The following is a 13,044-nucleotide window of genomic DNA, read 5'->3' as shown; positions in this document are numbered from 1 at the left end:
CAACCATAATGTTATGTTTTGTATTAGTAGAGTAAGACTTATCTCCATATTTTCACTCACAAAGCCTCTCCATGTCTGTAACTGAGCATAAATGAGGCCAGTTTGGCCCAGCTGTCAGTCATGTTCCTTATCATTACCCTTATTACATCAGCTGAAGAGTGATGAATGCTTTTCTCTTTCTGAAAATATATTCTGAAGAGCACTCCCCTAAGTGGGTGTCTTGCAAGACTAAATTTCCTATTATTATGACTAACGAATAGCTGTGTAGACCTAAAATAAAAAGTGTATTTTTATTAGGTATTTTAGATACTGTATATATTTGAGTTTATTTCTTATATATTTATCTATATTTTATATAAAACATAGATAACAATACAAATAAAATTCACTTTGGAACCCAGGGACTCTTTTTTATTTTTCTCATATATCCATATTCTTACCTAGGTAAACATAAATACACATGCATGGTTTGTTCCAGGTCTAGTTTGTAATTTTCTTAAAACTTTGATTTTCTAAGCTGTGAATATTGTTATCTGAAGCACATTTCTTATGCTGAAGGAACAGCATCTGAACAGCACAAACAAGAACGAATTACTGTATTTGTGTGAGTTCACACTGAGCAAAGTGTGTATGTGGATTTCCCTTTCGTCCATTATTGGAAACTAGTTTGCATTATGGTTTGTCCAAATTAGCACTCATTTTCTCTGCGCTTCTTTCCAGCTGTTCATGAAAAAGTGCCTGTGTGAAGGCAGTGCTCCTCAGTGGAACTTCATGAAATTGTTGGAGCCTCCCTTCTTCCTAGCACAGCTTCCTTCTCTCCCTCTGTCTCTCAGTTGCAGGAATAGCATAGGGTTGAGTAAGACTGTGCTTGGAATTGAAGTGTGACAGAAGGAACATAGTGGTCCCTCACTCAAATGCAGTAATTTGAGTTGTTTATAAACTGTAAATTTAAAGTAAATTTGAATTTAGAACAGTGCTACCTCATAGCAGACAAAATATGCACAGGGGAAAATATCAGCAGCTACTAGAGGTCTACTAAGCATGAAATAATTATCAGCCATAATTATTAGCTGTTCTCCTTCTCTTCAGTCCTGATGGCCAACCAACTCTTCTTCCACCTGACCATGTCCAAGAGTTAAATCTGAGGTCTACTGGCATGCTTAATGCCATCCAAAGATTTTTTGCTTATCACATGATTGAGACATATGGTTGTGACTACTCTACAAGCGGGCTGACCTTCGATACCCTTCACTCCAAGATCAAGTCTTTCCTTGAACTTCGGACTGCAGATGGACCCAGACACGATACCTACATTCTCTATTACAGTGGTCACTCTCATGGCACTGGTGAATGGGCACTGGCAGGTAAGTGATCTGGGGATGTTTTTTGTTAATTGTTTTGGTTATTGATAACCTTTCCAAGTCAATTCATTAGTTCTGTAGAAAATCATATTGTACTGCAAAACTTTGAAGTTTTGAATGTACTTACTACCCGATTGTTCAGAATGGCAAAGAACCATCAGTCTTTGGAGAACAGTTTTATACAACTTCCTGCAGGGAGGGAATAAAGGAAAAGGCTGTATTATTACAGGGCATGGCTGTTAAGAGATTCAGAGGCTACAACAAATTGAGAAAACAAGCCCGGTTGCAGGCTGACTGCCTCTGCTAGTGGAGAGAATGGAGAAAAGCAGAAGCCCCTTTGGTATGCAGCTAAGTTATTGTTAAGAGGTAGCTCTTTCCTTCCCTTGCATTGTATGGCAGTCAGGTATGTTACTTCATGAACTTTATGTCATTTTAGTATTTACTGGCTTTGATAAAAATCCTTTTACAGCCAACTAATCATCTTCCACTTATTCTCAAAATTGTCTAATATTGTTGACTCCAAATGTATTCTTTCAAGTTTAAACGCAGTTTCATATTCCCCTGATTTTCCTCGCACATGATTTTTGTATTCAACAACTTTAAAGATTGGTTTTTTCCCTGTATGGAATTAAAAGTGGAAATTACACACTCCTACCCTAAAGATTTTCTGCTGTATTTTGAGGAATACTTGTTCACTGTAATGAAAAAGCATAACCTTTTCTCATTCCTTGGACATGACAGAGGGAATTACAGAGTGTTCTGTGACACTGTCAGTTGACTGTCATGAAGGACTGCATTTATGTCTTTAAGGTGTGCTTTGCTTTTTTTTTGTAAAAGACAGAATCAGTAAAAGAAACAGGAGGCAGATACACAATTCACACTACAAAAACAGATCTTCAAACATATAACAAACCTTGTATCATAAAAATATGATTTGCTGACACTGGACATTGGGAGTGATTGTGGGCATAGTGTAGCCTCAAGATTGTAAACCTCTATTTAAAGTGCCAGTTTAATGCCTTGTCATATTCTTGGCATAGACTTCACCGTTTCCCCCTTTCTTGGCCCATTTGTTTTGTAAACTTAATGAAGTTGTCAAATCATTGCAAGGTTTAGCCTTGCTCTGCTGCTGTAGGGAACTGAGGTCACTGTGTGTAGAACAGGAATCTCATAGTAAATACATTGAAAATTGGTAACTTTTTTCTTCTTGGGATAGAATTAATTCTGTTGGATAGCGCTTTGCCTGTGAGCTTCAGGCTCTTTGTCAGCAGTGTCTCTCCAGGTGCACATGCCCTTCAGTAGGGCATGCCCTTTATTGTGTGCTCAGGCTGAGGTAGGTACTCAGGCACAGATCAGTTTCCATCTGGAGGCTCTGTACCTGTGTTGGTGCAGCTCCATCCTTGAACCTTTAGACCTGCTGAAGAGCCATGTGAGCACATTTTCACTCAAGGGCTTTATCTGTATCAGAGATTTTAAAAAGCCACAGCTTTTACTGTGACCTTAGTGCAAGTGGTGAGCTACAGTGTATATAGGGTGGCCAGATTACTTCTCTGAGAAGAGGGTGGTTTGTCCGTAAGAGCAGCTGCCACCCTGTGCAATTGCTGAGTGTGTCCACACAAAACTCCACCTCCCACCTGTGCTCCAGCCAGCAGCATAGACAAAGTCAGCTTTCTTGCATGTGTAGAGCCAAATGTTGCTGCAAAAATTGGACAGCTTTCACCCTAGTCCTGGTTTATTAGTCTAGCCACCCTGGAGTGTGACTGGGGAGCTCTGGTCTCTCTGTAGCATGTAGGTAGCTGTAACCTAAATTAATATCTAGCCTTTAGGAGAAAGACCAAGGTAACTGTTAAAACTTTGAGTGCTGAAAGATACAGTGTGTAAATACAGGGATGTTCAACTTCCTCACAACGTTCCTTTTCAGTTCTCTGTCCAAACACATCTTCAGCTTCTACATGGATATGCATATAGTCACATAAAGGAGAACAGGCAGCTGTCATGGGTCTTGCATGCTTTTTTTGTGATTAATTTTAGAAATGGTGGAATGTAATGTGATCCTCCTTCAGATATCACTGCTCCTGCATGTGACTTGAAAGTATAAACTGAAAATATAAAGGCTGTGATTGTGCCCCATGTATTGGACCACTGGCATTTTGTGACAGATGGAACTTGGCCATCAGTTCCAGTAATGTGTACTGTCCTCTGACCTGTAAAGAGGATGAAAAGAGATGACAACAATAAAAAAAAAAATTCATCTGATTAAAAAAGTAGTTTCTCACTGCTGGCTTATGCCATGGTACAGCACAGCAGTAGCAGTGTGGTCTTTGCTTTGTAATGACATATTGCAAAAGAGGCTTACTGAATTAATTAATTCAGTAATGATGTTTCTCTGTTGTTGGAAGCTGAGATACAGCACAGTGGTGTATAAAAGAAACTGTTAGCTAGTCATGCATGAAGTATGAGCAGTCAAATGACCTGGGGGGTCATGTTGTCTGAGTGAAGGCAAAGGCATGAGCTGGGCTAATAAAGCCTTGTCTCTGTTCCTGAAACTGTTGGCGTAGCTGTTGTCCTGCTAAACCTTGTGCTGGCTGATAAGCCCATGTGTTTGAGGTCCATAGGGTTGGAAGCCAAGCATGTGTTTGCTTGTATCTGTGAAGGATGAGATGGTTTTCTTTGGGTGATTCTATCCAATGCTCTTTTGAAATCATCTGTACTCCTACATAGCTACACTTTAATAAAGTTTATTTATAAGCCTTTAAAATGTGAACAAATAAAGAAATTTTTATAGATAATTCACGTGGAAGATGTACCTAGAAAAGGAAAACTATTTCTATCTATATAAGTCTCTGCTGTAAATAACTACAGCAATTTGAGGATCATGTACCAAGACAAGTCATTACTTTAGGTTTGTATCCTAGAGATTTTCTTTGGTACTAAATTTTCCAGTTTTTCATTTTCTTGGAGAAAGGTGCAGCTCTGTAATTTTGCTTTTACTTTAACTACAATAGCATGCACAACACTTCAATTCTGAGATACTAATTTGAAGCACTTTTTGGTCACCCCTTACAAGTAGAACTGTAAGTGCTGAAACAGGCAGCTAACAACATTTTAAACACTGCTTAATTGTAGTCACTAGTGAAAAATCACTCTGGAATTAAAATTCAGTTACTTTAAATATCTTTCTTCTTTTTCTTCATATTTTTAATTTGATATTTTGAAGCATCAGTATTTTTGTTGTAAACCTGTATCATAGCTTCAACTATCCAGAACTGAGGCATACCAGTTCTTTACTTTAGTATCACTGGGGAGACAATGGAGAGTTGTTTGCAAGATGTTGTCCTTAGGTACCTGAGTAAGTAGTCTGCCTTTCAAAGCTACACAGATCCTGCAGCATCCAGTATACTTAAGCAGAAAGACGCCCCCTTATAGATAGCATTTCAGGTTTAATTACAATCTCCTCTTTCAAAGTGCTGTTGGAACAGGAGCTGAGACAGAACATGAGAAGTTGGACACTAGTTGCAAGGGTCTTCTGACCTGACAGGAAAAAAAATATTGTGGAAAAAATCCAATGAGATTTTTGTTTCATTGAGTTGTAAATTGATACCAGTTTTCTTGAAGCTCTGAAAACAGCTGTCTCTATAGAGAGAATATCTTCATTCCTGGTCATGTGAATTTTTGTGCTTGCTTTGATTCCCACAATTTGAAAATGTATTTTCTTCTAAATTCATCTCTTAGACAAGCCTTTTTTTAATATTCATAAAAACATACTAAGAAAAGAGTCCTATTCCTGTTCCTAAAATTATTAAGATTTAATACAAAATGAACTTTATTTCAGATTTTTTTCCATTTATCTGTATTTTCCAGGTTTCATCAATTGGCTATAATTTCTTTCACTCTGTAAAGGAATTCCTTTTTTGTTATTGTTGATGGGTTTTCTTTCTAATCAAGGGTAAGTTAATGGCTTTGTCTGCCACAGCAAGTCAGTTAATACCTCTATGGAGATATGCAACATTTACAGATGGAAAGGATGAACTGAAAACATCTGTTATATCTGTCCAAATTGTTCAAGTAAGGGACTCTTAGAACCAGTCAAAACAGTTAAAGTTCTGCAGAAGTTTCTGTTTCTTCATCCTGATACTAAATCTTTTTGTCTTTGTGGCAGGGGGTGATGCTTTACGACTGGACACGCTGTTGGACTGGTGGAGAGAAAAGAACGGCACTTTTTGTTCTCGACTGATCATTGTTTTAGACTGTGAGAACTCTCAGCCTTGGGTTAAAGAAGTAAGAAAAGTAAATGACCAGTATGTTGCTGTGCAAGGAGCAGAAATGGCCAGAGTTGTGGACATCGAGGAAGCAGACCCTCCACAGCTTGGTGACTTCACCAGGCAATGGGTTGAGTACAACTGTAACCCTGACAGCAACATCAGCTGGTCTGAGAAGGGCCGCACGGTGAAAGCCATGTACGGGGTGTCAAAGCACTGGAGCGACTACACTTTGCATTTGCCAACGGGAAGTGATGTGGCCAAACACTGGATGATGTACTTCCCACGCATCACCTATCCATTAGTACATTTGGCAAACTGGTTTTGTGGTCTCAATCTGTTCTGGGTCTGTAAAGCATGCTTTAGGTGCTTAAAAAGATTGAAAATGAGTTGGTTTCTTCCCACAGTGCTGGATACAGGACAGGGCTTCAAACTCGTCAAATCCTAATCAGCAACCAAAGAGAAAATGAAGTGAGAGCTTTGTGAACTTTCTCACTGTACCATACTTAAAACTTTTTCTATGACTATTTTTCTCTGAAAAAGTCTGCTCTACTCACTTTATTCAGCTTTTTGAGCAGCTACAGTATATGCAGCAGTTAGAAATTGCAGTCTTAAACAGAAGAGGGTAGAACTATGATATTTTGAATTTTGTTACATGTACATTTGTAAGAGACTTATTTAATATGACCATGCATTTTGGAGACAGGTCCCATGTTCATATGTCTTACTTAAGGCAGCCATTGTTTAGAGACACCAGTTTGATAGACCCGAGCTCCTGTGAATGTTACACGATGCTGATCTGTCATTTATGTTCACGATACAGTTTAAATACAGGAAAGGAACCAAGCTAATACTCCAGTCAATTTATGTGTGCTTGAAATTATGTGGTGGGATCACTGAGCCAAAAAAAACCCAGAATATATAGCTACTGTATGTAAGTACCTACCAAAAAGCTTTAGTTTTATTTGCTTTTATACCTTGTGCCCTGCCTCAGTTCTCTACTGCCATCAGTGGAAATTTGCCATGGAAAACAAGGAAATCAGACAACCCTCTGATGCTCTGATACTTCTCAGATGGTGTGTTTTGAAGTGCGTTTTAAAAATATTCAGTGCTACTTTCAACATTAAATATCTTGCTGGTGATCTTTGAGCATACATTCCCAGAAGTTAATTTATATATGGAATAAAAACTGCAGTGAAAATTTTTCCCTCGCCTATTAGGTGATTCTGAATTTTCCAGGCTCTTACTAGTTTGTATTTTGAAAAGCTAATCTGAAGAAAACAAAGCAAAACAAAACCCAAGGAATTTAACAAAGAAAATAATTCTTAGATAAAAAATGGGAATACAAGTGTTGCCTTGCTTCCATGTTTATCTGAAGTCCTTGGTGTGCCTAAGATCTTGATTCTGTGAAGTGCTGAGTACAGAGTTGGACCAGCAAGTTCATTGTCTATCAAAACCACAAGCAAAGTTTGTTTGAATGGATTATTCCCTTAGGAGAAGAGGGAATCCTCAGTATTCCTTAAGTCTTTTCTCCCACCCACAAGGTCCTGATTTTAATCCTTCCAGGACTGGATGGGACTCTAGAAATCCTTTCCTTCAGTCATAAAAGCTGCATAGCTTTTCAATGTCATTTTCTCAACTACAGAAAATTAGGAGTGAAACAAGTAAGTGGCTAAGACAGTACAATTTGTGGTGGTTTAATTGCATATGTGTGTGCAATTCAGTAGACATACAGTTTACTTTTTTCTGTTTCCATCATTATTTTAATAAAAGTGTTAGAGAGCAGCTGATATTTGTATAAAATATAACTTATTAATTTTTTAAATTTAAATACATGCAAATAGTATGTAGCTCTCGAAGTCTTTGCCATCATGGCTTTTTCTAATGCCATTTGAGCTTTTTAGCCAGCCAAGCTAACACTGATACCCATCAGTAGCTCCTGAAATAAATAATGAGAGCTACAACAGCCAAAGCAATTTGTACCCACGAACTTCAAAATGGTGATTTTCTCAGATCTACAAGTCACAGCCACTGTTTGTTCATTAGTATGTATTACACAGTGTTGTTTAGCAAGGCACCACCTCCCACACCACTTCCCCTTTCTCCATCCTCTTCCATAGTGTGAGAATGGGATAATGAAATTAGAGATTAATTATATCCTATGAAGACTAAATGCCTTTGGGTCTTCTCTCAGTAAATGCTGTGATTGCAGCTCTGTCAGGGAATCAAGAGGTGGCAGTTGTCAGTAAGGACAGAGGGTTCTCATACCACCTGACTTCTGGTATCCAACTTAAGGTCCTAATGTGGGAGACAGAGGTAGGAGTCATCTCATTTAAATTCAGATGTTCAAAAACCAGATACCTGAATCCATGCTAGTGACCTGAAGTGCTCCACTGCTCATTAGCAAGGAGAAGTAAGTATTTCCAGAGGAAGACTGATTTAGTCTCTATTCTAGGATGACTTTTGAGGGTTGTTACTTTTTTTTTGTTGTTTTGCTTTCCTGTGCCAAAGGTCAAGCAGACAAATCCCTTACATCTCTTGCATAACCTTAGAGCACCTCTAAGCTATCCTCTGGAGCTTGAGCTGGGTACCTGAGCTCCTTGTTCAAGTACATAAAGTGGATACTTGAAGTTGGGTTGAACAAGGCTCCATCAGGTTGCAGAAAAGCAGCGCTGCCTTTTGCAGAAGTCACTGTCTTCCATTCCTGGTCATCAGCTCTTGAGTATAGATGCATAAAGACTCCTCTACATTTGGTTTGTAAAATCACCATTGTTTTGACTTCTCTTTCAGTAGAAGTTCACCTGATTTTATCAAAAACTGTTAGAGCTTGAGCCTTAGAAATTTTTAGTAAAATCCCCATAAATACCTCGTAGTAACCCTGTGAACATTTTGAACATTTGAAGTCAAGAAGTTAGACCTTTCTGTTCTGAAAAAAGCTTTAAATATCAACCATAACACTTGCCACTAATTATAATTGACAGATCTTAATGGGTAAGTTTCTACCTGCTACTGTTATATTTTTATGGATATCATCTGTATCTTTCTTTTTGTACATGAAAGGGAGCAAGAAAAGTGTGGGATTCCTGACCTCTCCTGAATCTGTGAACAGGAATCTGCTGTGTAGTGCAGTGATGGACTTAGCTCTGGGCAGAATAAATGGAACACTTTGTCCTGCTGTTTTGCCTCTGGATATTAAATGGTTTCCAGCTTACTTACCAAAGTTAGATTTTTTCCTAGGATAGACTGGGTGTTATTTAGCTGTTTGCTGAAAGGCACATAAAGAGCTGAAAAAGAGAGCAAAAATACTATTTGCAAAACTAATCGTGTTTGCAGATTTGTTTCTATTTTCTCAATTATAGACCTCTGGTTTTCTAAATTTGAAGTAGTTCTAACATGAGCTAAGGTGTTCCTACTTCTGATTTTGTTACTGCAAAGGCATGGTGAAAATGCTAACTTTAAAAGAAATGTTTACAGCTGTTCCTATTATGAGGCCTTTTTGGACAAAGACACTGTCATGTGTTTCAAAACACTATCAGACCAGGGCTATGGATGATGAGGAATTCAACTTCATCAGTTCTTCACTTCTGCACTGACTTCTATCAAGGCATCCTACAGCAACCCACATTCCCAGGTGGAATTTTTCTCCAGCTCCTGGTGCTTATGCCTCTCCACAGGTCTCTGCCCAGCCTTGGGCATGTGCCTGAGGGACAAACACTGGGAGCTCCTGTGATCTAAGTGAGGAGTTATCCTTCTGCTATTCCTGTATGAAAGACGGGGCCTGAAGGAAATTTAAATCTAATTCCAAAGAATGTTACATATGCTATCAGTTACCTACGTGTTGTTTAGTGGTAACATGTACAGATTTCTTGGTAGAGAGAAACATTTTTGCAAGGTTTGTCTCTGTACTGTATATTCAGACATTTTGCTATAAACTTTGTTATAAACTTGAGTCACAGCATGATTCTATGTTGACTTTGTTTCATTTACCTCCTGTATAGTACCAGCCTTGCTCAAACGTGCAAATGCACTGAGTCCTACAAATGTAAGTCTTTTAAAGGGGTTCAAATTGCATATTCACAGTAGTATTTTTCTCTGAACAAGTATTGGGGAGGGGGGGGAAAGCCATTATTCTTCATTTTTGCACTACTAGAGTGATGTACTTGCAGTTCCTTATGCTTTGTATGCCTTCTAGTTGTTGTCCAGTCTTCAAGTTTTTCCCAAAATAATTTTGTATATTTTGTAAAAGCATAGTTAATGCTTTGCTAGCAGTAAAGCGCCTCTGTTGCCAGCAGTAGACAACAAAATCAGATCAGTTTTCTTGTTTATAAATACCTTTTGTGAGAGGATTTTTACTGAATATACGGTTTTTAGATATGTAAATAGATTTTTTGAGTGTATTTGTGATACTACTTAAATATATTTTGCTGTTTTGGATGCTCATTTCAATTTCATCTTTTTGTTTGTGTCTTGATCACTTTCCAGATTTCTGTGCTCCCTCTTGAATTACATGAGGGTTTGCTATACAGTTTGCTTCACAGGAGGTTTTTTATAACTAGAAATTGCAACAGAGTTTATGGAAAATAGAGTATTTTGAAAATACTCTAAGGAATATTTTTAGTTTAATAATTTAATAGAAATGAGAAATACTAGCTTAAATTATTAATGCCTTTCACCTTGTCTTTTTATCACTTATTCAACAAGCTAGTAAAAATGCTGTTTATACTTCAAGACATAATTTTATAGAGATATAATTGAAGACTTCCTTTACATGAGTACTTGTAGTTAGTCAAATTTCTTATCTCCAGAAAGATCAAGTTGATGGAGGGTTCCTGTGTGAGATCAAGCCTAGGAGAGGAAGTAGAAGGAAACTGTTGCTGCAGAGTGGTGAGGAGGACAAATCCACATATCTGCTTCTCACAGAAATTGCAGGGGAGGTTCCTGCACTTGGTCCTCATGAAACAGTCCAAGCATTCCTCTTAGCAAGCCTGGACTTGTTAAGTGAGGACTTTGGTGGGCAATGGAGAAGCAGAGTGGTACTGTGATAAGGGGTGATGGGTATCTCAGTGGTGATCCAGTGTCCAGAGCTGCCAAGAAGGCATGGCCAGTTCTTCTGGCACATTGACTGGCTGAGTACAAGGATGATTTAGTGGCGCCTCTTGGTTGGTTGGTTGGTTGGAGTTTTTTTAACAGAAGGAGTTTAATTTTGGCTGTTGTAAATTGTGATTTAATTCATTAATTTTGCAATTTACTACTCAGTGTTCTTTTCTTACTAAACTTGTGTAGATCCTTTCTATTCAGTCACAAATCCAGAGGGTAACCCTAGGGAACAGCACAGCTCACCCTCAGTGCTGCCCTGCAGATAATTCTAATGCTCTTTGAATAGAGGCAGACAACCCAAGATATGTCTCCATCCATGGCACTGGGTTTGGGGGTTTTGCTAATTGTTTTTAGTTACCTAGGAAATAAAAGCAAATAGCTCTGTCAATGTTGAAAGAATGTTTCTCCTTAGGTGTTGTTACAAAGATACATTATTATTGGAAAACAAGTGTAGCAAAAATTTGAACTCCTTCATTTGTGGCAAGAAAGGCCCCAAGGCGTTGATCAGTGTTACCTGCTGCACCAGCACTGCCCTCAGCTGGTGTCTGTTGGCTTTGAGAGTGAAAATAAAGCTGTTACTGCTGGATTATGATGGAGACCAGAAAGCTGGATCAGTAAAGGCCCTCAGTATTACAGAGCTCACCTTTACAGACTCAGGCCTGGAAGGAGTTTAACTTGCTCACACAATCATAGGCACACAGCTTAGGTGTTTGTGAGGGGTTGGTCACCGTGCAAGCAACAGTCTAAATCTTTAGGATACTGAGAGGAAGATATTCCCTCGAGGTGCCTGCAGCATCAAGCTCCTTACTAGCTCCAGCTAGTGACACGGAAATTTAAAATTTCACTCCTTGCCAGCACTGAATTATTTTCCCTATGAAGTAATTATATAGTCACTTCAAGGTGTAGTGAAACATTCTGGGCTCTTACCTCAGATACCACTCTGCACAGAGCTAAGGATGTGCCAGTGCTGATGCTGATGGACAAAAGCAACCAGCTCTGCTTATTACAGTCAGTTCTGTAGTTAATAACTGCTAAAACAAATCCCAGTGAACCAGCTTTACTATCCCAAATGCAAAGCCAGGGTACTGTAAGACAGTCTGTGTCAAGAGTATAAAACAGGCAACTTGGCTTCCTATGCAAATCAAAGAGAACAGATTCAGAGATCGGCAATAGCCAGAAGAGAAGTAGAAATTTTTGCAAAAAAAAATGTTTGCTCTATAAATTCTTTATAAGGTCCCTAGGTACTGTGGTGCTGACTACATTATAAATGCATAAGAGATCCATTAAAAAAGATGGGGGGTGGGGAGGAGAAACTGACAAACTATGTTTTTATAGCTGAAAGCCCTAAAGATTTCTTCTGCCTTGCAAAAGAGTAGAAGGATTTTTATCCTTTGACAAAGCTTACTTCTTTTCTTAGGAAGAAAGGAAGGGGCCAAAGAAAAAGAAGTTAAGAATTAAGAAAACAAAAAGCCTAGAGAAAAAGTAGTATTATCAGATGGGTCATGTTCAGTGCTGTGGCCAGAAGACTGGGAATCATGGGCCTAGAACTAGAGAAGGGCTTCAGCACTGATCAGTTTAGTTTCTTGTGGAGGCAACCTGTGTAACCTCACACCAGAAGTATGCTGTGGCCCGTCCTAACAAACTGACAGGATGGACAGACAAATTTCCGTCTGGGCTCATGTCCTGGCACCATTTAACATTCTGAGGATGGCTTCTAAAAATTACTATCTGTGGAATACAGTGCCTGAAAGCAGGTTAGGCTGAACAGCTATAGCTGGCTGAGCAGTGGGGCTTTTATAGTACAAGGCAATATAGTGGATGTTACCTACTCATGGACACATTCCCCCAGTGATGTTTGTGCATGAAACATCTGCTGCAGCATTGAAGGAGGTTCCATCTTCTGCCATGGCTTGTGAGGAAGGCAGCTCAAACCACTTTAGCCAGGTGTCTGTCTCTATTTCATTTTTACTCTTAGGTTGGTCTCCAGATGCTTCTCTGGATGAGGAAACATGGTAATTCCAGCCTGAATTAGAACTTTATTAGGTTTCTAATAAGAAAAACTGCTCACTAAACTAAATTGTTTAAAGACTGAGCATGTTGTGGTAAGGGATTTGATGAATGGAGACCGAATGTAGTGCTGGCATACATGGACAAGGTAGGTGAACTGGAGAAGGACAGAAAGCAGGGCTGGGAAGAGAGCCCTGTAAAGGAACAGCATCCTGCTCGTCTTGCATCCAGACATACCACAAGACTGCTTGAATTAGGAAGTATTTTGTTATTCCTGCTTGTTTGGCATGGTAAAAAGAGGTAAAGCTGTATAAAACTGA

General features: G+C 38.9%; 1 protein-coding gene across 2 annotated transcripts in view; it reads left to right on the top strand.

Moving 5' to 3' along the window:
- TMEM168 (transmembrane protein 168) overlaps window positions 1–10,066 on the top strand; it is a 24,350-nt gene extending 14,284 nt beyond the window's left edge. Inside the window, exons 3-4 of one of the 2 annotated variants that reach the window (XM_005426344.3) lie at window positions 1,090–1,364; window positions 5,521–10,066. In XM_005426344.3, the coding sequence (XP_005426401.2) occupies window positions 1,090–1,364; window positions 5,521–6,068 (823 nt within the window). In that variant the 3' untranslated portion in view covers window positions 6,069–10,066. The remainder of the gene's footprint in view (window positions 1–1,089; window positions 1,365–5,520) is intronic. The other variant, XM_031061389.1, reaches the window with a different exon arrangement.
- The last annotated feature ends 2,978 nt before the right edge of the window (window positions 10,067–13,044 follow it).

The sequence above is a fragment of the Geospiza fortis genome, unplaced genomic scaffold, assembly GCF_000277835.1.
Source record: "Geospiza fortis unplaced genomic scaffold, GeoFor_1.0 scaffold429, whole genome shotgun sequence".
Classification (NCBI taxonomy): Eukaryota; Metazoa; Chordata; class Aves; order Passeriformes; family Thraupidae; genus Geospiza; species Geospiza fortis.
Note: the sequence above shows the minus strand (reverse complement) of the source record. Positions and strands in the feature narration are given on the sequence as shown.